A 25,224-nucleotide genomic window follows, 5' to 3' on the forward strand; every position below is an offset into this window, starting at 1 on the left:
ACAGGCAGCCGTGTAGCAGCACTGGACATCATGGAAGAGTGACTAGATCCTGTGTTTACACTACCAAGATATTATTTATGTATTTGCTTACTCTGTGTATTTTATTACTCTGCCAAGGAATGCGATTATGTGACGATCAGCGTTGGTTTGTCTGTCTGTCTGTCTGTTAGCAACATTACTCAAAAACAGACTAACAGATTTGGATGGAATTTTCAGGGAAGGTCAGAAATGACACAAGGACCAAGTGATTAGATTTTGGCTTTTATGTGCCTTATGGTCTGGATCTACGGATTTATTAAAGATTTCTGTATCATTGCAAGATAGCGGCATGGCGTCACTATAACCATGACAACAAGTGAACACTACGTCAGCTGCCTGCTGACGATCACATGATTGTGATTCTACTACAAATCGACCGCTGTGGACTTATCAGGACTTATCTGTTGGAAATGACACAGGGAACAATTGATTAAATTGTGGGGGTGTTTCTCAGTCCCATCAGTTCCCGCTGCCCGCAGCATGTTTAGGTCACGTGGTGTGGTATCCGTACAGAACATACATAACACACGCCTGTGCTCTGCACCAGGTGATTGTGTTTGTGGGTACATCCATATTAAATGACCACATTCTTTGTTTTTTGACATCAATAACTAATAAACAAATATTGCATTTCTAAAAAAATGAAATGTTGCATTTCAGACGTACCATATCGGGGAGTGAACAGCCATGGCAGAGAACTGCGCTCTCTGAGTGCTTTTCTAGTTCATTGTTTCATTTTATTGCATCTCAGGGAGCAGCATCATAATTTTGTTGTGCTGTTCTCTGCAGCTGTACAATGACAGTAAAGGTCTTGAATCTACTAAACTGCTTCAGATATCTTTTGGTGATGCGCATTTTCTCCATCAGACCAAACAGGCGTATGAAACAAGAAGATCATTGTTCTTCTTGTAAACTCGATGTTTATGTGACGTCTCCTCGTGAGCTCTCTGTTTGCTTTGTGACCGGACATCATGTTTTTTTGCATACTCTAAGCAAAGCAGGCAGTGTGTAGGCGGGCGGCAGGAAGCTAAACATGGTGCTGGAGGAGTAGAAGCATCAGAGGAGATGTCACTGGCGCTGGAGTGATTCGTCTCTCTAGGTCCATCTGAGAGAAATGATGACGAGGCTTGTTGTCCTAATGAAGAGCTGAGCGGTTGGAGCTTTCACCCCGTGGACAGATATTTTCTCAATGATGCAAACACATTCATCAGGTTACGTTTACACCTGGATGAGACCCAGTCGCTCTGTGTTGGTGTTTAATAACCTCTTACTTGACACTACAATGAAAATGTGATTGAACAAACTCAGGCTATTTGAGTGTGTAGGTAATGTCAGGTTAAAGTGCTGCTCTCAAGTTGACATTATAAATTCGTGAAATGGCTCCAAATGAATGTAGGACATGTATGTCTGGAAAATAACAGAGGTTTGGCTCTAATCTCAATTGGTACATTTTTAAATAATATTCACAGCAATGCATCATATGTGGTATTTAGAGCAAATTTGGGAGGAAAAAACTACTGAATTGTAATGAAGAAGCTTGAGAGCCAACTTTGACCAATAAAATATAGTTTCTCCTTGGAAGATCTAATCCCACAGAAGAAGCAAATTCTTCTTAACCTGTTGTTTACTCCAATACTTATTTACAGAACTAACCTGAGCTTCATTTATCTGTTTTGAGTAATAATTTGGTAATAAAATATCCCAAATTAGTGACTTTTTAGAATATTTTTTGCTCAATTCACTGTCATAGAAGACTTAAAGGAAATAAACACAGTTAAAGCTGCAAACAGCTTTGGTTGGGTTCTTGCATCCTAGCTGATCAGCAATTCCAAGCATGTCCACAAGGTGCTTCTGATTAAACTATCATCTTTTCAATGGCGATCCATCAAAATTGTCCACCAGGTAATGCTGTCACTATGAATGTATATCGGCCTATGGATGTCATCAGGGCTGGAATCTGATCATACATGTAAAGTTCAGCGCTCGATTTAGACGGTTGCCAGGTCGCCATTTGCGACGTTTTTAGTCACAAATGGCGACCTGGCAACCGTCGAAATCGAGCGCTCAATCAAGCTGAACCGCCTGTCATGTTTTCTTCACGGAGGCAGCCACTTTGTATGATGTCAACAACCTGCCATGATTCTCGGCGCTCGCGGCGACCTGGCGACCGTCTAATTCGAGCGCTGAAGTTTCAGGCAGATTGGAGCATGCACAGGCTAGTTAGACAGCACTTCCTGTTTCATGGCGCCCCATCCAGCAGGTGGTGCTCTCTTTGTGGCTGTATTTTTGTCTACAGAATTCCTCAGGGCCGGACTCTGATCACATATGTAAAGTCTGAGGCAGACTGGAGCATGTACAGGCCAGTTATATAGTACTTCCTGTTCTATTGCAGAACGTCAAAATTCCACCGGCCACCATTTCCATGCCCTCAGACATCCAGGAGCAACTTTTGATCACCCATGCCTGGTGTACATCCTGGCCATATTTGAGCTCTGTCGGGGTTCCTTGTTTGAGTTTATAGCTTTTGAAAATGTGCAAAAATTGTTCCAAATTCGTTCAAATTATGACACGTTATTAAAAATGGCTGACTTCCTGTTGGGTTTTGAGCACGGTTGCCATAGACTTTTTTGTGCATCTTGATGAGTTACAAATGTGTACCAAATTTCATAGCCATAGGTAACACGTCGCGGCCACAGTTCCTGATGTGTGAGCAGATTTTCATGCATTTTCGAGTATTTTTAGGCTGTCAAAATTGCACTTTTAAATGTGACAGAAAAATGATGAACTCAAGAGTTTCGCGATAAAAAATGATCACCTGATTGTTTTACAACCTCTTATGCATCAGGAGTTTGGTTATAAAGTACATCTCAGTTATTGATGCTGTTGTGTCACGTGTTGTTCCTCGATTAGCATTCTGTCCTGTAAGCAAGAAATGCAGCAGAACATAAGCCGGTGAAATGCAGAATCAGATTGGATTCTGTGTGTCGTTGTGAGAAAGTTTGGCTGTGCCCACTGAGTGTGGGAAGAGAATCAAAGCTTTGGTGTTATGTAAGGAGAGATTCCAGGAAGCTGAATGTCAGGATGGAAGCGTCTTCATTCTCTGTACTGTATGTCTGTCTCTTCATCTGTCTTCTGAAAGCACCGTCTCTATTCATAGCCGATGTGGGCTGTGAGAGCCGATCCGTTTGGATCCACGAAACAACAGTTTGCAAACTAATTAACAGTAGTTTGCAGCTCCTGAGGAGATGGCTGAGATTATAACTGTCACCGGTTCTTACAAGCAGACCTTTAGTGGTTTTGTTTCAAAAGAAATGCTATGGGATGCTCATGAGTTGCCAAGTAGAGTAGCAGCTTATTTTCATGTTTGTACTTGGCTGCAGGCTACACAGACAGACAAGTGTGTTTTCTTTCTCACACACACCCTGAAACGCTGCTTCAAGTTCGACACCCCAGACAGTCGCAGAACTAATTAATCCTGCATCTTTAGGTCCTGGATGATATGTGTCTGTGAAGAAAGTTGTTTTTACGCAACCTGGAAACAAGCATTCTCAGTTTTAGCAACTCTGCAGCTGCTCTGGATTAACTGCTTTTAGGCTCATGTGGCCTCCTGAAGTGAATTTTTTTTCATTAAAATTGTGAAGCATTCAAAATACATTTTCAACTCTGCAGCAGTCTACAGCCAACTATTGGCCATTCTGATCCAATATTCAACATTTTTCCAGTCATTAGTGTCATTGTTTCTTTGAACACATTAAGATTAAATAAATTAATCTAGAAATGTGCTGCTTTGACTTAAAATCCCACCCATAGCTGCTTCTGATTGGTTGCACACTGTGAGTATCAGCCTATCATTGTATTTGTAGCAATTGAATAAAAAATATGTATTTTTCCTGACATTCCAAGTGTACATAAGTTAGAAGTTGCTGTTTATCTGTAACTAAAATAACTCAGTGGTTAAGTCTATGTACAGGATGTTTGTATTCATTCTCTGTAGGGACTGGATGTTAGGAGGGTTTCTGTCACACACAGACACACAGAGATACTTGACAGAGTTGCTCCTATTAGTTTTTTCATTTGTTTTTGCTCTTTTATGGATTTTCCAACACGCAGTTGTTTATTTTAAGATAAGATAATCCTTTATTGTTCCCCCATGCCTGGGGAAATTTACATTGTTACAGCAGCAATAAACATATGTAATAATAATATGTACGAGGATGAAAATTATTACACTGTAGACAACAGCAATATAAAGTGGCTTGTACAATAAATGTAAAAGTGCAAGATGCAGCAGTGCAAATCTAATTTATAAATAATTTATTATGGTTTGAGATGATGCTGATTACATGATCGCTCCTAGATATTGGTTTGGCTCATATTTGTTGTTATAATTCTGCTACTATGATATTTAAAACCAAAGGTAAGCTCTCGGGTCCATGTCCTCGTATCGTACTGCTCTGGTCATGTGTTCGCAGTAGAGCCAGTTGGATGAAGGCAGGAGGCAGAACGAGGACCAAAGCACATAATTGGCTCCCGCTGAGAGCGTGTAATCCTCGGGGTTTAAATCCACAGAGAAACATGCACATTACATGTAGAAGAGCATGCATGTAGCGCTCATGTTGCTCAGTCAGTTGGCTGCAGTTTGTCCCAAATGCAACGCTGTGTCAGGGTCACTGACTGAAACCAGCCGACTCCTGTTGAAAGAGTGAAGGTCCCTCCTTTTACATGAGTGTAACAGGAAGTTTATTCTCTGTCCTCCAGTGACAGATTGAATCCAAACGTCTGACACGGACTTTTGACTGTTGTCAGGACCAGTACTGTAAGTTTTAGTATTTTAAAATAAACTTTTCCTGCTTGGCCAGAGAAAGAGGGCACTCTTTGTGTTTCTGGCCTTGTGTCTTGTTTACAGCAGCTAAGGACCATTATAGTTTTGCTGGTGTTCAGTGCGTCCTCTGCCAGGTGGGTGTGGCCACCGTGACTCACAGTAAAACATGGCAAAGAACGTTCCCGATGTGTTTCCACTTACGGTTGGCTCTGGGTTGCAGTTAGAGGAGTTTGTTTTTTTTCCTGCCTACCAGCAAACTTAGGGATTTTTACTCGCTTTCTTTCTGCAGTTTTGCTTCCAAAGAGGCTCTGTGCCTGTTGTTTTGTCGTGTTTTCTCTCTCCCTTGTGAGTGAGTCACTTCCTGTCAGGAACGCTGCCAGTTGCAGGAAGCGACAGCATTGCAGCTCTATGAAAGGTCTGTTTGTTTTTGTTTAAAAGGAAAGAAAAGAAAAGACAGCGTTTGTGATGTTAACTCATTGAAGATGAGTTACTCCAGGAAAAGTGGGATATTCCCCATTCAGAGATGATTGGAGGCTTGTTCAGCTACTGTTTGATAAGATAAAATAAGATTAACTTTACTCATCCCAGAGGAAATGATTTTGCCAGAGTACAGTAGAATAAAGAATAAAAAAAAGGTTAGTGGAATATACACAATTACACAGAGGTTAGTAGCAAAATGGAAATCAAAAAGAATACAAAGTACAAAATTCAAAGTGTCTGAGTGTTTGTGTGAAGTGTCCTAAGTGTGTAAAGTGTTATATACCGTATAAATCGAAATTAAATAACACAAATACAAAATGTAAATTGCAGACTATTAGCAAGAAACAGATTAACAGAAAGTGAACTGAAATGCATTGCACTAGAAATATTGCACTTTTGTCGCAGATCCCTGCTGCAGAAACGCCTCTCAACTGTCATGCAATCCCTCCCTTTGTTGATTTTTTTTTTCCCTCTTTTCTTTCCCCAACTTTCTAACTTCCTCTCTGTTCTCTGTTTCCTCCTCCCGTCTCCTCCAGCTCCAGCTACTCCACAGCAGCGTTGGACTTTGAGAAGGAGCACCAGATCGCTCCCGTCTACGAGTCGCCCAGGATGTCACGACGGAGCCTCCGTCTGCAGACCAGCGCCGGTCTCCATGGCAACGAGAGCTCGGCCGATCACTCCCAGAACCACAGCAGCAGCTACACCAGCACCAGGAGGGAGACACGGTGAGACCTGCTTCCGTCCCCGTCGGCTTACAGCAGCAGAATCATCACGTATTCCTGCTTCTGAGTCTACGTCCTTCCTGACACCCACACAGTGGATCAGCGAGCGCTGGAGTGTACTCTTGTGTGGCTTATTTCCAGTGACTGTCGCGGTGCTCACTGAGAGGTCACTGCTGTGAGATTCATCACAGAGACGTGTCTGATAAATGAGGGTATTCCATGGCTTGATGAAGCTCAGATGTTGTTAGTCTTCCTGCATAATGAGGCGATAATCAGTATTTGGGTTGCATTGAGAAGAATTTAAAAACATTCAGTCACTCAGAAGAACAACACAGTTAATGAAAACTGAGTTAGAAACACAAAGCTTTGCTGAGCATGCAGGCAAAACACTGTAATCTGTAATAATATTATTGACATTGCAAGTGAAATATCCTTATCAGTGTTGTTAAGTTTTTTTTTACATTCTAATTAAGGATTGATCAATTATTGAGGTGATCGATTATTAATCAAGGAAGACAGATAACTGATATTTGGGACTGATGTGCATTAAATGTGATGTTCTAACAGCATCATTCATAACTGTTTCATTAGTAAGGGTGACTATGACTTAATGTGTAAACTAGAAATAGAAGTGATTTAATCATATCCTTTATGTGTTTATGTGATTGAGATTGGCTTCTGATGTTTGTCTCTATTTCTTAATCTTATGTTTTATCACTTTTATTTCCCACTAAGGTGCAAATCTTAAAGCTTTATTAATTTTCGTTTTCCAGACTCCGTTTCAGTTTAATCTGTTGCTACCTTTAGTCATTAGCATAGCATTAGCCACTGAGAGAGAAGTTGACTTCCTGGTTTCTTGTTCAGTTTTTCAGATTTTAATTTATCCGTAATTGGCTGATAATCAGAAAAAATGCCAAATATCAGCCACGATGATCAACCAGGCAGATAATCGGTCCGTCCCTGAAGCTAAATACAGAAGACACAGTAATAGAAAATTTCTCTGTGAGATCTAAAACACAGAAAAGCGCAGATGTTCATGATTAGATTAAAAAACGACGTTACTTGGAGATAAACCAGTTCCAGTGTGCAGTCTGACTCACCGGAATATTTAACGGAACTGAGAGTCAAAATTAGATCAGCAGAAAACTGATTAGGAGGAAGTTGGAGGATGTTTGATTTTAATCAGCAGAATTGTCTGCTTGTGACAAACTTCATTACTAGTCAGGTGACAGAGAGGCCACAGCATTTCATTGATCAATAATTGATCAATAAAAATACAAATACCGATAATCAGAAAAATGCCAAAAGTTGTATACATCAATATTGGCCAGGCAGATAATCGGTCTATCCCTAATTCTAAGTTCCTATTCCAACCATCTGTGGAGATTTAGTTTTAACTTTTTAAAGTTTGGACATAATATTCCAACATGTCATGAACTTTTGTCGAGTGTTTCTGGGAACCAAACCAGCCCAAAGTGCCATCTGGACTGGAGACTTAGAGTAGCTGTGAACAGTGCCTCAAAGTGTGAATTAAATGTGGGCTAAGTGCATTTAGTTGTAGTTTAGTTGGGACAGATCTCAGCAACACTCACGTCTTTCTGTTTGTGATCTCAGGAAGCAGAGCAGCAGAAAGCAACAGTCCAGCTCTCTGTCGTTATCCCTGAGCCAAGCCGCCACGCCGAGGAAAACCCTCTCCTTCTCCGCTGTTAGCACCCCGATCACCAACAGCAGCAGCTTTCAGGAGAGCAGTGTGGCGTCTGAAGCCTCTCAGCTCACCTCCGGCCTGGACCAGTCCCAGCTGAGGCATCGCACCATCACCACCACCACCACTACGTCTGTGGATGGACACTGGGGTCAGTAGCAGAACACAGATTTTGTCACATTAGAGCTGTTCTGCTTTTCCTTGGAAGATATTTAGTATTTTTTCATGCAGTTACACCATGCAGATAATTTAATTTTAAGATGGCCTTTCAGTGCATTTATTCTAGTGGTGGGATGCATAAAAAAAATAGCAAATTAGTTTTTCAGTTCAAATACATTTTTGGTTAATGACTGAATGTTTGAAGTGAACTTAACAAAAATGTTTGTTTCATTTATATTTATCTGCATTTCATCTGTCAGCTACATTCACAGATTAACTCAGAGTCCAATTATAGCGATTAAATTCAACATTTTAGGACTTTTTGTAAACTCAAGCACTTTTAGTGTCTTGAAAAGTGGTATATTATGGGCTGGCTAGTGGCTACACCGTTAGCCGGTACCAGGACTGTTGTATGGTGCCATAATTGGGTCAAAAGTCACGTGCACATAACTCTCTCGCGCGCGCGAAACGCGTACCCCGCGTGAGCGGAAAAATGTCTCCACGGGCGCAAAAAACATTCTGCGCGCGCATAGCAATGTCTCCGCGCGCGAGGAGACATTGCTACACATTTGCAGACCAAGCTCCATGCGCCCAGTGTCTCACGAAACTGTCCTCCTGCATGCCTGGAGCTCTGATCTACAAGCGCGGGGAGAAGACTTTTGACCCTTTGTGGGCGGATACCAGTGCTCGCCACAACCTCCCTATGATTGGCTGTCTGTGACAGCAAGAACTCACCCCCCACGTGGGATATCAACCCCACGTGGGGGGTGGATATCCATCCTCAAATGCTGGTTGTTAATTAATCAAGACGTCATTAGATAAACTGTCCATCCTGATGGGAAAGTGAGACGCTGCTGTCGTTAAAATGTGAAATCATGATACAAACCACACTTGTATTAAGACAAATGGAAGCAAAAGAGAATAATGAGTGGTAATTTTGGTTAGGATTAGACTCATATCGCCATAATTTCAGCATCGTAAAGATGAAAAAGAACTCCATGACTGTGTTCTTGTTATTCTGAATCTACTCATTTAGTAGCTGTATTAATTAGCTTTGTTGTACATGAACATTGTTAAATCCTGTAATCACTATGGAATACATTGCATGCTAACACAGTAATTAGGCCACAATAGGATTACTACATTAGTAACCTAGTACTACACAATAGTGCCCTCTTTAACTGCATAGTGAGGACTTTTACCGTACAGTTATTTTTATTCATTAACAGTAAATCACTGGGACACTTTGCTAGTTTTACCAAACTAAAATGTTTCAATAATTTTTATATGTTAATTGCAAAATAATAATTTATGCACTTAAATTAATAAATTCTATAATTCAAATTAAGATTGCTAATTCTAATATTAAAAGAGTTTATGAAATTAAATTTCTAGGTGGGGTACAGTCTGATATGAGATTTCCAAACATGTAGCTGGTAGAAGTTCATAGTTTGAAATTTTTCCTTCTCGGTTTCAGACTTTATTTTAGGTTTGGACTTAATTTGGTTGTTTTTTTGTTTTGTTCTGTATGTTTTATCTTCTCTTTGCCTTCATGACACTATGGCAGGTCTGAATTAAATGAAATTGCAGGCATGCTTTATGATTTCATCCACATGATCATTCATCGTTCATCCCTCCTTCAGGCCACGGCTCCAGCTTCAGTTCGAGTGTCAACGGTGACGCCAGCGTGTCAAAGTCCCACAGCTCACGTGGAAATGGTTACATCTGCAAAGACTGCTCGTTACACTCTCAGAGGACGGACTCCCTCATCGCGCAGTCTTCATCGTCATTGTTATCATCGTCATCATCATCATCTCAAGCTGCAGAAGCCTCCACCGATGGCCTCTCCTCCTCATCTTCACCTTTCACCAGTATATACACCAGAGACAGGAGTCGGAGGAGCAAGACAGGTGAGAAACTGTTTCTTCTCACATTTGTCCTTTGAACTTCTGCAGTTCTTGTAGCTAGAAGGTTGTGTTTGTGTCTTCACTGAGCTGTGGTAATGAGAATATAATTGGCAGTGGTGTCTCCCTACAGGTGTCCTGGTGTCAATATCTAACACGTGTTTGCGCTACAGCAGACAGGCCCTGGGCCACGTAGTGTCCTTAGTCAGCCTGCTCTTCAACAGTGTGGTCTGGTTGGGTTCAAGGGCCAAGAGCCCTCCAGGAAAAGGTACACAGCAAGAGCCACTCTTTGGTCTTCATCCTTTACCCTTCATTCTTTCCTTTTCCTCTCCCATCCTGAGTTGCTCACCTCAACGGGGGATTCTCACTGATCCTGATGAAAATCTTAAGAGATTTGTGCAGCTAATTTGAAACCTCCTTTCTTTCTGGATTTTTGTCTCAGCAGCATCATTTTTCTTAGTGTTCACATTTCACCTGTCCTCTTAATGTACTTTGCATAGCTTCCTCTTGTTTTTCTGTCCGAGTGTCTTTCACGTGATCAGAGGGCAAAGCTATGACGTCAGATTGACTTATCCAGACTTTCTCTGTGTAAGTCAGCTGGACAGAAACCAAAACCTCAGTCAGAAGTATCAGGTATCAGAAGGTGGTTTTCCACTTAGCCCCACAATATCAGTTACCATGGAGATCTAACTCCACAGCATCAGTTACCATGGAGATCTAGCTCTGCAGCATTCGTTGCTATGGAGATCTAACTCCACAGAATCAGTTGCCATGGAGATCCATCAGGGTTGAAGTAGAGCCACTTCATGATACTAAAAACTCTGACATTAAGCCCATCATACTTACTAAAACATTAATCTCGCTTCATAGTTCATCCCTCTGGTCACCAGCGTTTATTTGTAGCGTTTTGTCTGTAGCCGTGACCCAAGTGTGTGTTTGAACTAACAGTCCTGGACGGGTGTGTCACCAGGTATCCTCACATCGTTTATGGACTCAGTGAGACAAGCGGCCTCTTCGAGTTTGTCCCAACTGAGGCTGTTAAAGCAGAGCACTCTCCACAGGATGATGGGCTACAGAGCTAATGGCTATGAAGGACAAGGTACCTGCTGTTACTACAGACAGCTCCACATCGTCTGCTCATCTTCTTTTAATCCACTTTCTTGACACAATTTCTCTCCTTCCTGAGCTTTCAAGGAAAAATGAACCTCATATCAGGACAATACGTAGACTTTCTTTCGAAGAAATCCTTCATCTGTCTGTTTCTCTCTGTCCACCCAGCCTTCACTTTCTCACTTTTTCCTACTATTTCTGAAGGAGAAAGAATGAATGAAATTAAATGCTAAATCACCATTTCATGACTTCAGGCAACACTGTCACATGATGAAGTGCATATTTGAAGTGAGTCTGTAAATTGTGCCCTCAGATGACCAGCGGAATCAGTGAAACTCCTCCCTCTTGATTATTCTGCATTTTTTAAGCTTAGATGTTTTTATTGGCACATGCCTCCCATATGACAGCAATTTCAGTTCGTACGGGGTCAGTTTTATTTCCGGTGTACTGCTGATTTAAGTTGGTTCTTTTCTGCAGACGGTGAAGCAGAAGTTTCACGTCTTGTTTATTTATTTTTTTACCCATTTCCATGCTCCTCTGGTTTTCTCTCTCAGAGCTCCTCAGCTGTGACATTGGTGATTTTCTCATCCTCATCGTCCACCTTTGTGTTTCATCGCAGTTTTCTCACGCAGCATTTTTTTGTTATGCAAATAAATGTGTTGTGTGTATGTTGCAGCTCACTCGAGTTTCTGTGGAAGCATGAATGTGAAGGATCTGGTGACTGAAGATGCATCTCATCTTAAGCTCAATGGTTCCCTGTGTAAGCACATGCACACAAACCACAGACACGTTCCCTTTTTCCTCTGTTTTCTCACATTTAGCCGTGATTGGCAGAGTTAATGATATGCGTGACCTTTGTCAGGACCAGAGCAGAGGTTGTGTGAACTGATTTCAGCAGTCGACAGCCTGTTGACCTGCTGTTGCTTCTATTTAACTCCAGTTTATACTTCAAATCGATTTCAGGGATCCAGTTTAGCAGCTCAACTTTTCGTGCTGAAGTTAAAATGTTAGAAAGCTTCTTGTTTTTAGTTTTAGTTTTAATCTGACATAAATGACAGAAGTGAATCAGATGTGACACAAGAGGCCAAGTAGCTGTTGGCTTTTACCATACACTATTCAGTTTAAGAATAAAATAAACAGAGGCCAAATAAAGCAGCTTAAATAAAAACGACACAATGAGGCTCTCACTGTAATCAGCTTTTCTGGATTTTTAGGTGACTTTTAGTAGCTCCAGTGGTGAAGGAAGTCTTCAGTTCTTTTCCTTAAACAAAAATACAGAAACATCAACTTAGAGAAGCACCAGTCCTCCATGTAAACTCCTTCTTAAGTAAACGTACACAGACAAGTACACAAGTGTTAACAGCATTAAATATGATACATTAGTATATATGATCCCTTTAGAGTACTGATGCTGATTATTGAACTTCTTTATCTACAGTTTAATACGGTTCAGATGTAAATGATGGCAAAGAAGAGAAGAAAAAACTAATCCTGATACACAAATCTTTTCTCACTTTTTGAACTTTTTATCTTGAAATGTTGCATCATTTGGCTGTTTATCAAAATAAAACAATGTTAGCAGTGGAGAAGAAAGAATCTTTAATTGGTGGAGGTGTTATTCTAAAATGTGACCAAGGAGATCTAGCTCCAAAGTATCAGTTACCATGGAGATCCAGCTCCTCAACATCAGTTACCATGGAGATCAAAAAGGTCAGAGACGTCGTATTTTGCAGTGTATTTTATTCAGTGTGTAAACTCTTCGTCTTAAAAGTAGCTAAAGCTGGAAATACCTGACCAGAGTACAGCTTTCTCAGAACTGTACCCAAATACAGTACATAATAATTACATGTCCTTACTTGCCCCCGTGGATAATCAATTAATCAATCAATCATTCATTAGGAAACACAACTTTAGAATAACGACAGAGGTTTCTTCATCAAGCTTTGTCTTCTGCGGCATCATATATTTCGCAGAATTTGCAATATGCATACCAGTGGCCTATTTTTATTTTTTCATTATATAAGTATAATTTGTTTATTGCCTTTATTTATTTGGTTCTGATTATTTGCAGAAATAAGTTCTTTGTTTGTTTGCTTATTTGCAATCTGTATCAGTTCATCTTTTGTTTTTGTGCGCTCTGCTTCCATCGTCGCTGACACACACAGGTGATGACTGTAAAGGGAAGCAGCACTCTGAGACACACACCGTCCTCCTCACACAGGCCTCCAGGTCTCAGCGCCTGGTGGGGGCGCTGTGGAGCGCCCTAGTTTACGCAGGTTAACCAACTCTTCTCTTAATGTTCTAAATATGCTGAGTGTGTAGGTTCCACGCACTTAGAACTCAACCTGTTTGTAGCTGTGGACCGTCGGGGCTGCAGCTAATCGAGTTATTTTCTGTCTTCCAGGTTACTGCCTCCTCCAGCCGGGTTACTGTGTGGTCAGAGCCGGGAAAGCGTTGGGATCAGGGGTCGGGACGTCGGCACAGAGGCTGCTCTCAGTGCTCTGGATGCTCCTGGCAGCTCCAGGTTGGTTAAAATGTGCATCTTCTGCTGCTTTAATAATATAATACTTTAATAATATGCACTCACCGGCCACTATATTAGGCAAGGCAAGTTTATTTCTATAGCATAGTTCATACAGAAGGCAATTCAAGGTGCTTTACAATGGCAAAGAAATACATTCAGAAAAATTATAGAAGGGTAGACTTGCATTACAATCATAGAAATAAAACATGAAAATAGACATTAAGACCATAAAAGTGCATTAAAAGACAAGAAACAGATCGAGTATCGAAGAGAAAGCTGCAGTAAACAATCTGGTTTTCAGGCCTGATTTAAAAGAGTCGACAGTTGGAGCAGATCTCAGGTGTTCAGGAGATTTGTTCCACAGGTGAGGAGCATCATAGCTGAATGATGCTTCACTGGTCCTGGTCCAGGTTCTGGGAACACACAGTAAACCTGTCCCTGATGACCTGAGGGCTCTGGATGCTTCATATGGAGCTAATAGGTCCAGAATGTAGACCAGGAGTCAGATTTAGTCTTTCAAAGTTGCTGCCAAATGATTGGCTGATTAGATATTAATGAGCAGCTGAAGACCTAATAACGTGGCCGGTGAGTGTAGTCTGACTGTGTTCTCATTCTCTGTATGTATGTTTTACATTTCCTCTGTCTGCAGTGAAGGCTGGCCGGGGTCTTCTGTGGTTTCTGGCGTCAGGATGGTACCAGCTGGTGTCACTCATGTCGCTCCTCAACGTCTTCTTTCTGACAAAGTAAGAGTCTTACCGCTTTCTGAACCTAGCAATGAGTAGGAAGGAACCTTTAGAACCTTCAGATTGTTTTCATCAAACAGCCATATTTGATCTTTCTATAATATCTACACGACCGTTGGAAAGTTTGGGGTCACCCAGACAATTTCATGTTTTCATTGAAAACTTACTCTTTTACTCATCACTGCACAAGGGTTTTCTAATCATCAATGAGCCTTTCAACACCATTAGCTAACACAATATAGCATTAGAACACAGGAGTGATGGTTGCTGGAAATGTTCCTCTGTACCCCTATGGAGGTATTCCATTAAAAATCAGCCGTTTCCAGCTACAGTAGTCATTTACCACATTAACAATGTCTACACTGGATTTATCATTCATTTCATGTAATCTTCATTGAAAAAACTGCTTTTCTTCAAAAATAAGGACATTTCTACGTGACCCTAAACATTTAAACAGTAGTATAGGTGAGAATGTGAAAATGTGACTTTTAGTGATGATGCTCTTCTGAATTATCGCCTCAATTATTTTAGATTCCATCTTTCATTTTACAGCCAATTTTAATTTTCTTTCACCAGAATAAATTGTAATAATTTGCACAATTTAGCAAAGGTGAGACGCTTACTGAAAAACTTGTTCATGTTTTAGTTTAAACTCCTCTTAATTACTCTATAACCATCCAGGATGTTGCTGCTTTTAACAAAAGCTTGTTTTCCACAGCTAACCCCGGATCCCTGTTTCTTTTAGAGTTGATTTTAAACTGTATGTTTTTAATGCACTAAATGTCCACAAATGCTCCACAGCTGCTCATCCAGCTGTTCTAAAGGGGATGCTAGCGTTAACCCCCAAAATATGGAACACTGTACATGTAAAATTCAGATTTGTTGACTCTGCTGGTGTTTCAGATGACAACTCAAAACTTATCTGTGTACTTGAGCCTGTAACTGGCGGCTTTCTGTTTTGATTTAGCAAAAGGACTGGATTAATATTGTTTCCTTATCAGTAACATCTGTTTTCTCACCTCCTCCTTGTGTATTTATGGAGAACTTTAAGGTGTTGTATCAGTAGTTCATTTGTTTATGGAGCTTTGCAGTTAGTTCCAGCTCGTTTATTACTTTCCTGGTTCTCTGCATTGTTTTCAGTCAATGCAGCTCCAACAGAGTGGAGCATTTTGGCTTGACCCACATCAGAAATGAAAACAGAAACTCAGAAACACGCCTGCAGACGAATGCTTAATGAACTTTGTATGGTCATTTTTTGCCGAGTCGCCCAAAATCAGTCACTGTGGGTTTAAAAGTTAAAAATTTGTTTAGAAAAATTCACATTTTTGTTCATCCATTATTCCAGTAAAGCCACAGTGAGAGGAATTATTTTTGAATTGTGCATCTCGAGTCTTTTCGTGATGCTTTTTCATGTATAGTTCAGTTCTTTGTGGTGAACGTGATGTAGGACCTCCAGTTGGACGTCTTTAATCAACACCATGTCCTCCTGCCTGTTGTGTGTTAATCGGACCGGCTGCTGTTTGTGTTTCAGATGCCTTCCCAGACTCTGGAAGCTCCTCTGGCTCCTTCTGCCCCTTTTGCTCCTCCTTGGTGAGTTTCTGAGAACTTCTTGTGTTCTCTATCGCAGATGTAACCCATTTAGTGAGCACTCGAAGAGAAAAATCTGTCTGTAGTATATTATAACCAGCACACATCCCCAGAGTGTGCAGCGAATCCAGGACCAGATCCAGGCCAGCCTCCTCAGTCCTGCTCTCACACACATCAATTCATTCAGAATGCAGTTTATTTGCTGCCCTCAGATTTTTACTGTCCTTTAAGTTACTTTGGAAAATAATAACATTTTTCTACCAGAGATTGTTTACATACCGGCCTGTTGCAGCAGTTTATGACTGGATGGAAGGAAGTCTTCAACCCTCTGGATGTCTTTTTTTGTCTCGTCACGTTTTTATTTACTGTGGGACATATTTCTTTGCAATATGAAGTCCTTCACGTCCAACGAAACTGAACAACCACGAAGAAGCAGAGATAAATCAGTGGAATAATTTGTAGAGTATGACAAAGTTATAATGCCATAAATGCAAAAAAAAATAAGTAAAAACAACAGATGAATTATTTAATGTTCATTTTTACTAAAGGTAGTTGCTAGAGGTACGTACCCGTAGCCTGTGGACTACGGATACGGCACTTTCCATTTGCCAATCAGATACGCGAGATCTGGTCACGTGACTCCCGGTAGACGCTAGAGGTACCTGTAGCATCGGTACTGCAGGTACGGACCCTAAACCTAACCCTAACCCTAATCTTAACCTTTGCTTACCTTTCAACAGTTTGCAGTGGTTAGCAGCTTCTTGACTCGCGAGACTCGCATACGGGTCCGTATCTGTCCGCAAATGGAAAGTGCCGTATCCGTAGGCCACAGGCTACGGGTACGGGTCCGTATCTGTAGACACTACCTTTACTAAAACCTGAAAACAACATGTACTGCGAAAAAATGGATAAAAAATATGTTACTGCTTACATTTTTAATTTGTTTTTGTATATACATACACACTGTGTGCACTCTGTAAACACTACCTTCAGTTCAGCCAAAAAAGAAAAACATAATATAATTTTGCTGAAGTTAACTGGTGACTCTAAATTATCCGTAGGTGTGAATTTGAGTGTGATAGTTTGTCTCTATATGTAGCCCTGTGATACACTGTTATCTGTCCAGGTGAACCTTCATCCTAATGAGAAATAAGGTGTAAAGATGATGGATGGATGGATGGATGGATGGATGGATGGATAGATAATTGCCCAGAGGGGTAAATCCAAGAAGCAATATTTTGGAAGCAGCAGCATTAGATTAAATGTGAACATTTTTATGAGCTTTACACACAGCTTAGACAGTTTAATCGATGTGATCTTGAGTTATTTAGATGAAGTTAAATGAAGGTGTGAACTTGGTCTGTGTGGAGAGGAACCAGCCAGCCGTGCAGTAACCGGTCAGTCCCTCCATCTACCTCCTGTTTGCAGCTCTATGGCTCTGGGGTCCGTCCACTGCCGCCCTGCTCGCCTACCTCCCAGCCGTGAACCTGACCGAGTGGCGTTCAGCGTCTCCTTTGACCTTCTTGTCCAACATGGTGCCGGTTCCTGCTCCTGTCCCTGCAGCAGAGACTCCGGTGGAGGCGACACCAGCCAGCACAGCATCACAGGCACCGGTAGGACGGGTAGACCGTATTATGGGATGTATAGCTTACAGTTTAGGAATGTCCTGTTGTTGTGACCCAGCTGTTTAGGGTAGACTGCAAGTTACAACAAAATATTATTGACTGGATAATGGAGATTGTTGAGTTGGAGATTGGTCGGACAGCATCTCTGCAGCAGCCTGCAAGAAGACCTGAGAGCAGCAGAGTGTTGACGTTTCTAAAAGCAAACTCACGACCTACTGTTTAGCCATTCTTTTGATTGATTTGATAGATTTTATTTATTTATCTTTCTATAACTAATTTTTAATATAAATGCTCTGTGCTATATGAATAAATTTGATTGATATGAACCTCATTATGTAATGTATGTCTTGCAGTTTGTGTTTTGTGAAATATCACACAGTTCTTCCGTTCATTCTCCTTCTCAGCCCACGCTGCCTCCGGTGGTCGTCTCTGGCGTGGACTTGGAGCGTCTTGAACGGGTCGAGCGCCAGCTAGCCCTGCTGTGGGAGCAGGTCCGGCAGGGTGACGAGAAGCAGGAGCAGCGTCACGGAGACATTTTGGGCCTCTACAGCACCCTCAGGGATCAGCTGCACAGCCAGACCGACAGGGAGAGTCTGGGGTTGTGGGTGTCGTCGCTGCTGGAGCAGAGACTCGGTGTGCTGCGTGGAGAGCTGCAGGACGAGAACACACACCGAGAACAGGTAGCTAGATCTACTGTCGACCTGTGAGAGCCACATTCTGCTCAGAAAGTTTACATGTAGTCCACTTGTTTTCTTTTGCAGAGTGCAGAGCAACAGAAACAACACCAAGAGAGTCAGGCAGCACGACTGGCTGGTTTAGAAGCGCTGCTCAAAGCTCTGGCTACCAAGACAGAGGTATGAACAGCAGATCGACTGCTTTTCCTCTAAGAAAACACCTTGAAAGCACACCTGCATGGTGCACAGGAGTGTGTGGCAAGACAGCACGTATGTTGAAAAGCCCTCTGAGCTTCATTGTAATAAAGGGGATCTTTTAAATCTTGAAAACAAGAAAAGCGCTCAGAGACCACAGTACTCCACCAAGGCTGTTCATTCCCCCATATGGCATTGTCAGAAATGCAGCATTTGTTGATTAGTTACTGAAGATCAGAAATCACAGCAACATAGAATGTGTCCATTTAATATAGATGTACCCACAAACAAAATGACCTTACACTGAACACAGGCATGTGTGTGTTATGTACGGATACAGAATCACGTGACCTAAACATGTAATGGGCGGCGGGAATTGATGGGTCTTGGAAGCAGCCCCACAACTTATTCAGTTGTTCCTTGTATCATTTCCAAAAGATAAGTCCCAATAATTCACAATCATGTGAAAAGCTGAAAAGCTGCATCACTGTCAGAATCTAATCATTTGTCCTTGTGTCATTTCTGACCTCTGAAAAATTCATCCAAATCTGTTAGTCCGTTTCTGTGTAAGGTCACTAACAGACAGACAGACAAACCAACACCAATCTTCACATAAATCCACCAAGGTTCCGCTTCCTTGGTGGAGTAAAAATATTGGGCAAAGAGAAGGCATACTTCGAACACTGGGTTTCTTGGCCAGTAGCTCATTACATCAAAGTTTACGCCTCTAAATTAAAAAGTAGATGGGAATCCTCTTCAGATGTCACAGAAGGATCAGTATCATGTACGACTTGACAGAACATGAAACGCTAACAAGCGAAGAAAGACGTTTTTTTATGAGTTATTCAGATATTTGTTATTTTACGGGCTAAGCACAAATGGACTAGCATTAAATGTACCTGTGTGTAACTGACCTTTGTTTTCAAATTACAATAGATCATGAAGTGTAATTTCAAAACAAGCAAATGATCAAAAAGTGCAGAATTGACGTCCAACAGTTAACATTAAGTATGAAAATATAAATAGACTAATAGCATGTGATGAGACCCAAAGACAAAAGAATATCCTGACAAGCTCAGACAGACGAGACCAGGTATGAGCTGATTTTAAGGATTAAGTCCAAGGAACAGTGGAATGTTAGAAGGATCAATAACATCTGGTGTTCTTCCGTCTTTAGGATTGTCTGTACTGTTTACGCTGGTTCATGTGTTTGTTGCAGGAGTTGCAGCAGAAGCAGCAGCAGTACGAGCATGAAAAGGAGAAGAGAGAGGAGGAGGATGTGACTCCACCATCTGATACTGCTCCTGTCAGGTACGAACACCAGGAGGAAACCTTCAGTAATGCACTTTTCACATGTTGTTGAGATCACTGCAGCTCATGTCTGGTTTCTGTCTGTCGCTCAGTGCGGGTGTGCAGCAGGAGGACCACGACGCTCTGCTAGCCGAGGTGCAGAGACTTGAGGTTGAGCTGAGTAGAATCAGACAGGACCTGCAGGGCGTTATGGGATGTAAGGGCAAGTGTGAGCAGCTGGACACACTGCAGGACACGGTAAGAAACATAAATGTTGACTTTTGTTTCTGCTCCTTCATAAACTGTTAATATTAAAATTGTTCTGACACCCAGTTTCTGTTTTTTCCCCAGATATCAGCCCAGGTGTCCTCCCAGCTGCGTAAAGAGTTGCAGGCTCTGTTTTTTGGCAGCGGTGGGTCTGCAGAGGAGCAGGAGCTGCCCGAGTCTCTGGTCCTCTGGCTGTCCCAACGTTACGTCAGCACACCGGACCTGAAGGCATCGCTGGCCTCTCTGGAGCACAGCATCCTGAGAAACATCTCTCTGCAGCTGGAGCTCAGCCGAGCCCAGACGCTGGGCGAGGCCGAGTCCCAAACCCAGACCATTGTGAAGACGATAAGTGGGACTGTCCAGCACACGTCTGCTGCCGAGGGACTGACAGAGGAGGTAATGGACTTCTTACATGTAATCTAAGCTCTTCAGAAGTGTTGCTTTGCCCTCTTTTTGATCCTCTTGTGTGGTCTCTACCTCAGCACGTGAAGCTGATCGTCCAGAATGCTCTGAAGCTCTACTCCCAGGATCGAACCGGCCTGGTGGACTACGCCCTGGAGTCTGGAGGTAAGGAGGAGGCCTCTCCATCCATCTACCAGACAGTGCTTAGCCCCACAGTATGCAGAAGGGATTAGCGAGCTTGCCACTCCATAACTCTGCTCTAATGTATGTCTCTGATGCAGACATTAGCTGCTACCAGGACAACAGGGTATTAATGACAAAAGCTCCACTGTCAGTGTGTTAATGAGCAGCATGTTGACCTACAGGGAGCTCTGACTTCAATTGAACAGTCCGCCAGTTTAAAAGACGCATCATGTAGTTGTAACGGTCCAGTTTGATTCAAGTTTTTCTGTTTTCTGACATTATTACTGATATGAGATGTAATTTGGCTGCACTGCTGCTACTTTTTAATACCTAAATGCATCTGAAAGGTCACGTAACATCAGAGGGTGTTTCTCCTTTAACCTGCTGGATCTCCATGGTAACTGATGCTGCAGAGTCAGATCTCCATGGTAACTGATGCTGCAGAGTCAAATCTCCATGGTAACTGATGCTGCAGAGTCAAATCTCCATGGTAGCTGATGCTGCAGAGTCAGATCTCCATGGTAACTGATGCTGCAGAGTCAGATCTCCATGGTAACTGATGCTGTGGAGCTAACCTGGTCCAGGTTCTGTTCAGAGTTTAGATTTAACCAGATGTTTCCTGATGATTCAGATGCTCTCTGAGGGAAAATATTTTGTCTGTAAACTGCTGATCTGTACATTATTAAAACCACTCAGTGAAGCAGTTACAGTATCACACACTGGATGCATCGTGTAGCCATGGAAACGTGCATGTATTCAGCTGGTGATGCAGAAATCACACACATGTTTTTATATATTGTGGGTTTACATGCTGGTACTGCTGCTGATAGATCACTGATTAGAACATTGATTGTCTATTAATATTCAGTGTGTGACATTCGTTTCACTTTGATTTGACCTAAAATTAAAATGATTTCCTGCATTATGGGATAGTATCAGACCTAAATGGATTGTAGTACAATGTCATGTTTAAATGTTTGAAGTTAAAGTTTACCAGTTCGAATGTGCAGCCGTCAGTTATCAATAATCAGCTGCATTGATCAGCAAATTAAATATATTAACACATGATCAACAGCTTTCTGCCAGCATTCCTGTCCTGCATTATTTGCAGTTTGATAAACTGATTAAAAAGTGAAATGCAGTATGAAAAGGTCCTCATTTCTGTTTGACATTGTCTAGTACTAGAAGCATTTGTGTCCCTGAGAATTAAATGAAAAAATCAGTTTTTGATGTGATTCTTGTTCTGTGTCCAGGCGGCAGCATCCTCAGCACCCGCTGCTCTGAGACGTATGAGACCAAGACGGCCCTGATGAGTCTGTTCGGACTGCCGCTTTGGTATTTCTCCCAGTCTCCTCGTGTCGTCATCCAGGTGCGAAACATCACAGATAAATATTTTACTGATGATGGACAGATGTGGGGTGGAGGCTGGTGATGAAGAGAGCACTGGTCTGGTTAATCCCAAAGGAAGTCCTCGTGCCAGATGTTGCTCAGAAAAAAACAGTGTCATAAGAAATGTGGTGTAGTAAGATGTGAGATTACTGAAATACAATAAGTAGCTAAAGCAAGGCTAGAATAGATCAGTAAGAATTAGTGCTGATGGTTATACATTACTGCTCAGAAGTTTGGGGTCACTTAGAAATGTCCTTATTTTTGAAAGAGAAACATTTTTTCAATAAAGACAACATGAAAAGAATCAGACAACCAATCTAGACATTGTTAATGTGTTAAATGACTATTCTAGCTGCTGATTTTTTTTAAATGGAATATTCAGTTTTTGACGTGAATATTCTCCATAGAGGTACAGAGGAACATTTCCAGCAACCATCATTCCTGTGTTCTAATGCTACATTGTGTTAGCTAATGGTGTTGAAAAGCTCATTGATGATTAGAAAACCCTTGTGTGGTTATGTTGGCTCATGAATAAAAGTTTGAGTTTTCCTGAAAACATGAAATTGTCTGGGTGACCCCAAACTTTTGACCAGTAGTGTAGTAACATCACATGATTCTGAAATATTGTACCTGAGAAATGAAAATATGAAATGAAACACATGATGCAGAAACTGATATTGCACCAACGACTGAGAAAAGTAACATTGTTACATTGGATGCAACATATGATATTGTTGTGATCGCTGAGTTTTTCAGTTTGTTTGCTGTTTTTTCTGAGCTGCACCTTACTGGTCTCAGTTCAACTCCTGTTCAGATAATTGATGAGGAGTCTTACAGTTTTCTTTCTCTCTTCTCCATCAGCCTGATGTCTATCCAGGGAACTGCTGGGCCTTTAAAGGCTCTCAGGGCTACCTGGTGATCCGGCTGTCACTGAGGATCTTGCCAACATCCTTCTGTGTGGAGCACATCCCCAAGACCTTGTCCCCGACCGGAAACATCACCAGCGCCCCTCGCAACTTCACCGTCTATGTAAGGACACGCAGACGTAATTTGATCTTCAGATCAAATTGGGCTGAATGTGGCCCCTCTGCTCCAGTTCTTCCAGCCGTCCTTTATTAAACATGTTCTTTGCACTCAGGGTCTGGATGATGAGTACCAGGAGGAAGGGAAGCTGCTGGGACACTACACGTACCAGGAGGACGGGGAGTCGCTGCAAACCTTCCCGGTTCAGGTAACTGTAGAAGACTTCTGGTTGGTTCCCATCAGAAGCAGAAAACACCACCTCAGTGTCTGAATATCTCCCCTCTCCTCTGGCAGGAGCAGAACGACAAGGTTTTCCAGATCATCGAGGTGCGAGTGCTGTCTAACTGGGGTCACCCAGAGTATACCTGCATGTACCGCTTCAGAGTCCACGGAGAGCCTCGTCCTCAGTGACCCGCTGACAGCACAACGCCCACATACGACATATCGCCCTCTGTACATAGCGCCCACCAACTCCTCCAGACTGGACGGGACTCGGCAGGACTTTTTGTATGAAAGACATGAAGAGACAGAAGTTGTGGATTGTTAAAGGAACGTGCTCAGACTGAACCATGAACTTGTGTTGTTGTATCATTGAAAGAATCAGAGGAAAGTGTGTATCAGGACTGTCAAGGAAGAAGCTGGAAGTCCCATTCCCTCATTCATTAAAGGCCTCTTGCACTGAATCAGCCCACGAGGCGCCAGGTTCCCCCTGAGCGGACTCATCCTCCCCCTTCTGGCTCCTTCCACTCTGCAGGAAGGTGGACGTTTGAAGTGGGGGTGGGGGGGCTACAGACTCATCTCCACCACTTCTTCACACACTGTATCTCCGTCTGGTTAGTTTTTGTTGGTAATAATCTGTGTTAAACATTTTTTTAACCTTTTCCAAATAGAGCGTACTATTTTCAGGATGGAGACCACTGCACTTTGCCTGTGACGCTGTCCAGGCATGTCGAGCCTCTTTGATGACTTCAGCTGAACTGTTTGAGCCGTCTGCAGGTCAGCACTCACTGCAGGTGACAGTGGACACATTGATTCACTACATTCTAGGCTTGGCTTTATGCTTTCACATAGCCATAACTAAGACTTTGTGTTTTTTTTATTTGAGTCGTTTTGGAACTGAACACGCTGCCTATGGACGAGCTCTGAATGTTTTCTCAAGTGGAGGCTTGACGCAAGTTTCCTTTAACTACACAGAAACACTATAAAACCACTGACCTGATCAAGTATTAGGACTCTTCACTCTGTACATTAGACGAGATACGTGTCTGATTATGTTTCTCCAGGAATAATGCTAGCATGCCACTCTCCCTGAACCGTACTCTAAACCTTTACATGCACCGTGGATGTAGGAGAGCGTATGAAAGCTGAATATTATAACTACTCCTTAGACAAGAGTGTGATCTTTTTTTGTGTGTTCTGTTTCAATCAAGACAAGATTCTGTGTCCCTTTAGTTCAGTTAAACGTCCTCCTCACACAGGCTCCCACTATTTTGAAACCCTGAAGGAATGTAATCTGTATATTTCACTGTTGATAGTTGGTCCTTTATAATATCTACTTTTATCAGTGTTGCTTTTTAAAGAATCACCCTGTTATTAATATTATTATTATTGTATCACTATTATTTCTACTTTTACTCGTCGTGTTTTGCTTTTTTTTGGTTTTGTTTTGGTTTTTTTTGTTAATATCAGAGGATGCACTGCAGCAACTTGTTAGACAAAAGTTTGTGACACAGGTCGTCATGATTTGTTTGAAAACGGGGATATGTCGTCAATTTTGGTTGCAAATATGGGTAAGTCTAAAATGTTGTGTAAAAATGTTTTGTTCACAATCTTATTTATTAACAAGTCGATTAGTGAGTTGCAGCAAATGTATATTTTGTCATAAGCTGTTCAGTGCATTTTGGAACCATCTTGGGACTTTTTTTTAAGATAAATGGCTATTTTTGTTCAGTCATGAGATGACTTAACTGCTTTGGAATATATTCCAATAAAGACTTTAATTTTGATGAAATTCTTTGAATAACAATTGTGGCTGAAGACTAAGTTACTGCTTTTGCTCTTTTATATTTGAGGGAAAACACTCAAGCTTTTTTCTAAAGCCCAACTGTTTCTGGTTTGTTGGTCTTTGATGCATTTTTTATGTCCTATATGTAATTATATCTTTACTAAAACATGCATAATTATGTGTCAAACGACATGAAACAAGGATCCCTTCAAATGCTGGGAATTCTGTGGCACCTTCATGTCAGATCAGAAATATCTGAATATAACTTATATGTGACATCAGTTTGGAAAGGCCAAAGAAAGTCTGACATTTCTTTTTTCACAGTAATTTGGGGGAAAAAATGCCTGCAAGTTAATTACAGACTTAGCTGAGAGAATCT

The 25,224-nt window shown here is 41.7% G+C and overlaps 2 protein-coding genes across 12 annotated transcripts in view; one reads left to right on the top strand and one right to left on the bottom strand.

Moving 5' to 3' along the window:
- Positions 1-24,866, top strand: part of sun1b (Sad1 and UNC84 domain containing 1b) — a 37,822-nt gene extending 12,956 nt beyond the window's left edge. For 3 of the 11 annotated variants that reach the window (XM_022202376.2, XM_022202372.2, XM_022202371.2), the window contains 21 exons: positions 5,878-6,066; positions 7,678-7,916; positions 9,568-9,834; positions 9,962-10,096; positions 10,799-10,927; positions 11,615-11,698; positions 13,104-13,214; positions 13,343-13,462; positions 14,112-14,205; positions 15,737-15,795; positions 17,221-17,405; positions 17,822-18,097; positions 18,179-18,271; positions 19,506-19,597; positions 19,690-19,834; positions 19,928-20,239; positions 20,326-20,410; positions 21,682-21,797; positions 22,679-22,846; positions 22,956-23,048; positions 23,135-24,866. In XM_022202376.2, the coding sequence (XP_022058068.2) occupies positions 5,951-6,066; positions 7,678-7,916; positions 9,568-9,834; positions 9,962-10,096; positions 10,799-10,927; positions 11,615-11,698; positions 13,104-13,214; positions 13,343-13,462; positions 14,112-14,205; positions 15,737-15,795; positions 17,221-17,405; positions 17,822-18,097; positions 18,179-18,271; positions 19,506-19,597; positions 19,690-19,834; positions 19,928-20,239; positions 20,326-20,410; positions 21,682-21,797; positions 22,679-22,846; positions 22,956-23,048; positions 23,135-23,251 (3,036 nt within the window). In that variant the 5' untranslated portion in view covers positions 5,878-5,950 and the 3' untranslated portion in view covers positions 23,252-24,866. The remainder of the gene's footprint in view (positions 1-5,877; positions 6,067-7,677; positions 7,917-9,567; positions 9,835-9,961; positions 10,097-10,798; positions 10,928-11,614; positions 11,699-13,103; positions 13,215-13,342; positions 13,463-14,111; positions 14,206-15,736; positions 15,796-17,220; positions 17,406-17,821; positions 18,098-18,178; positions 18,272-19,505; positions 19,598-19,689; positions 19,835-19,927; positions 20,240-20,325; positions 20,411-21,681; positions 21,798-22,678; positions 22,847-22,955; positions 23,049-23,134) is intronic. The other 8 variants (XM_022202373.2, XM_022202374.2, XM_022202375.2 and 5 more) reach the window with 8 other exon arrangements.
- Positions 1-25,224, bottom strand: part of mfsd13al (major facilitator superfamily domain containing 13a-like) — a 228,316-nt gene that overhangs the window by 35,806 nt on the left and 167,286 nt on the right. The gene's annotated exons all lie outside the window — the stretch shown is intronic.

The sequence above is a fragment of the Acanthochromis polyacanthus genome, chromosome 21 (genome assembly GCF_021347895.1).
Source record: "Acanthochromis polyacanthus isolate Apoly-LR-REF ecotype Palm Island chromosome 21, KAUST_Apoly_ChrSc, whole genome shotgun sequence".
Classification (NCBI taxonomy): domain Eukaryota; kingdom Metazoa; phylum Chordata; class Actinopteri; family Pomacentridae; genus Acanthochromis; species Acanthochromis polyacanthus.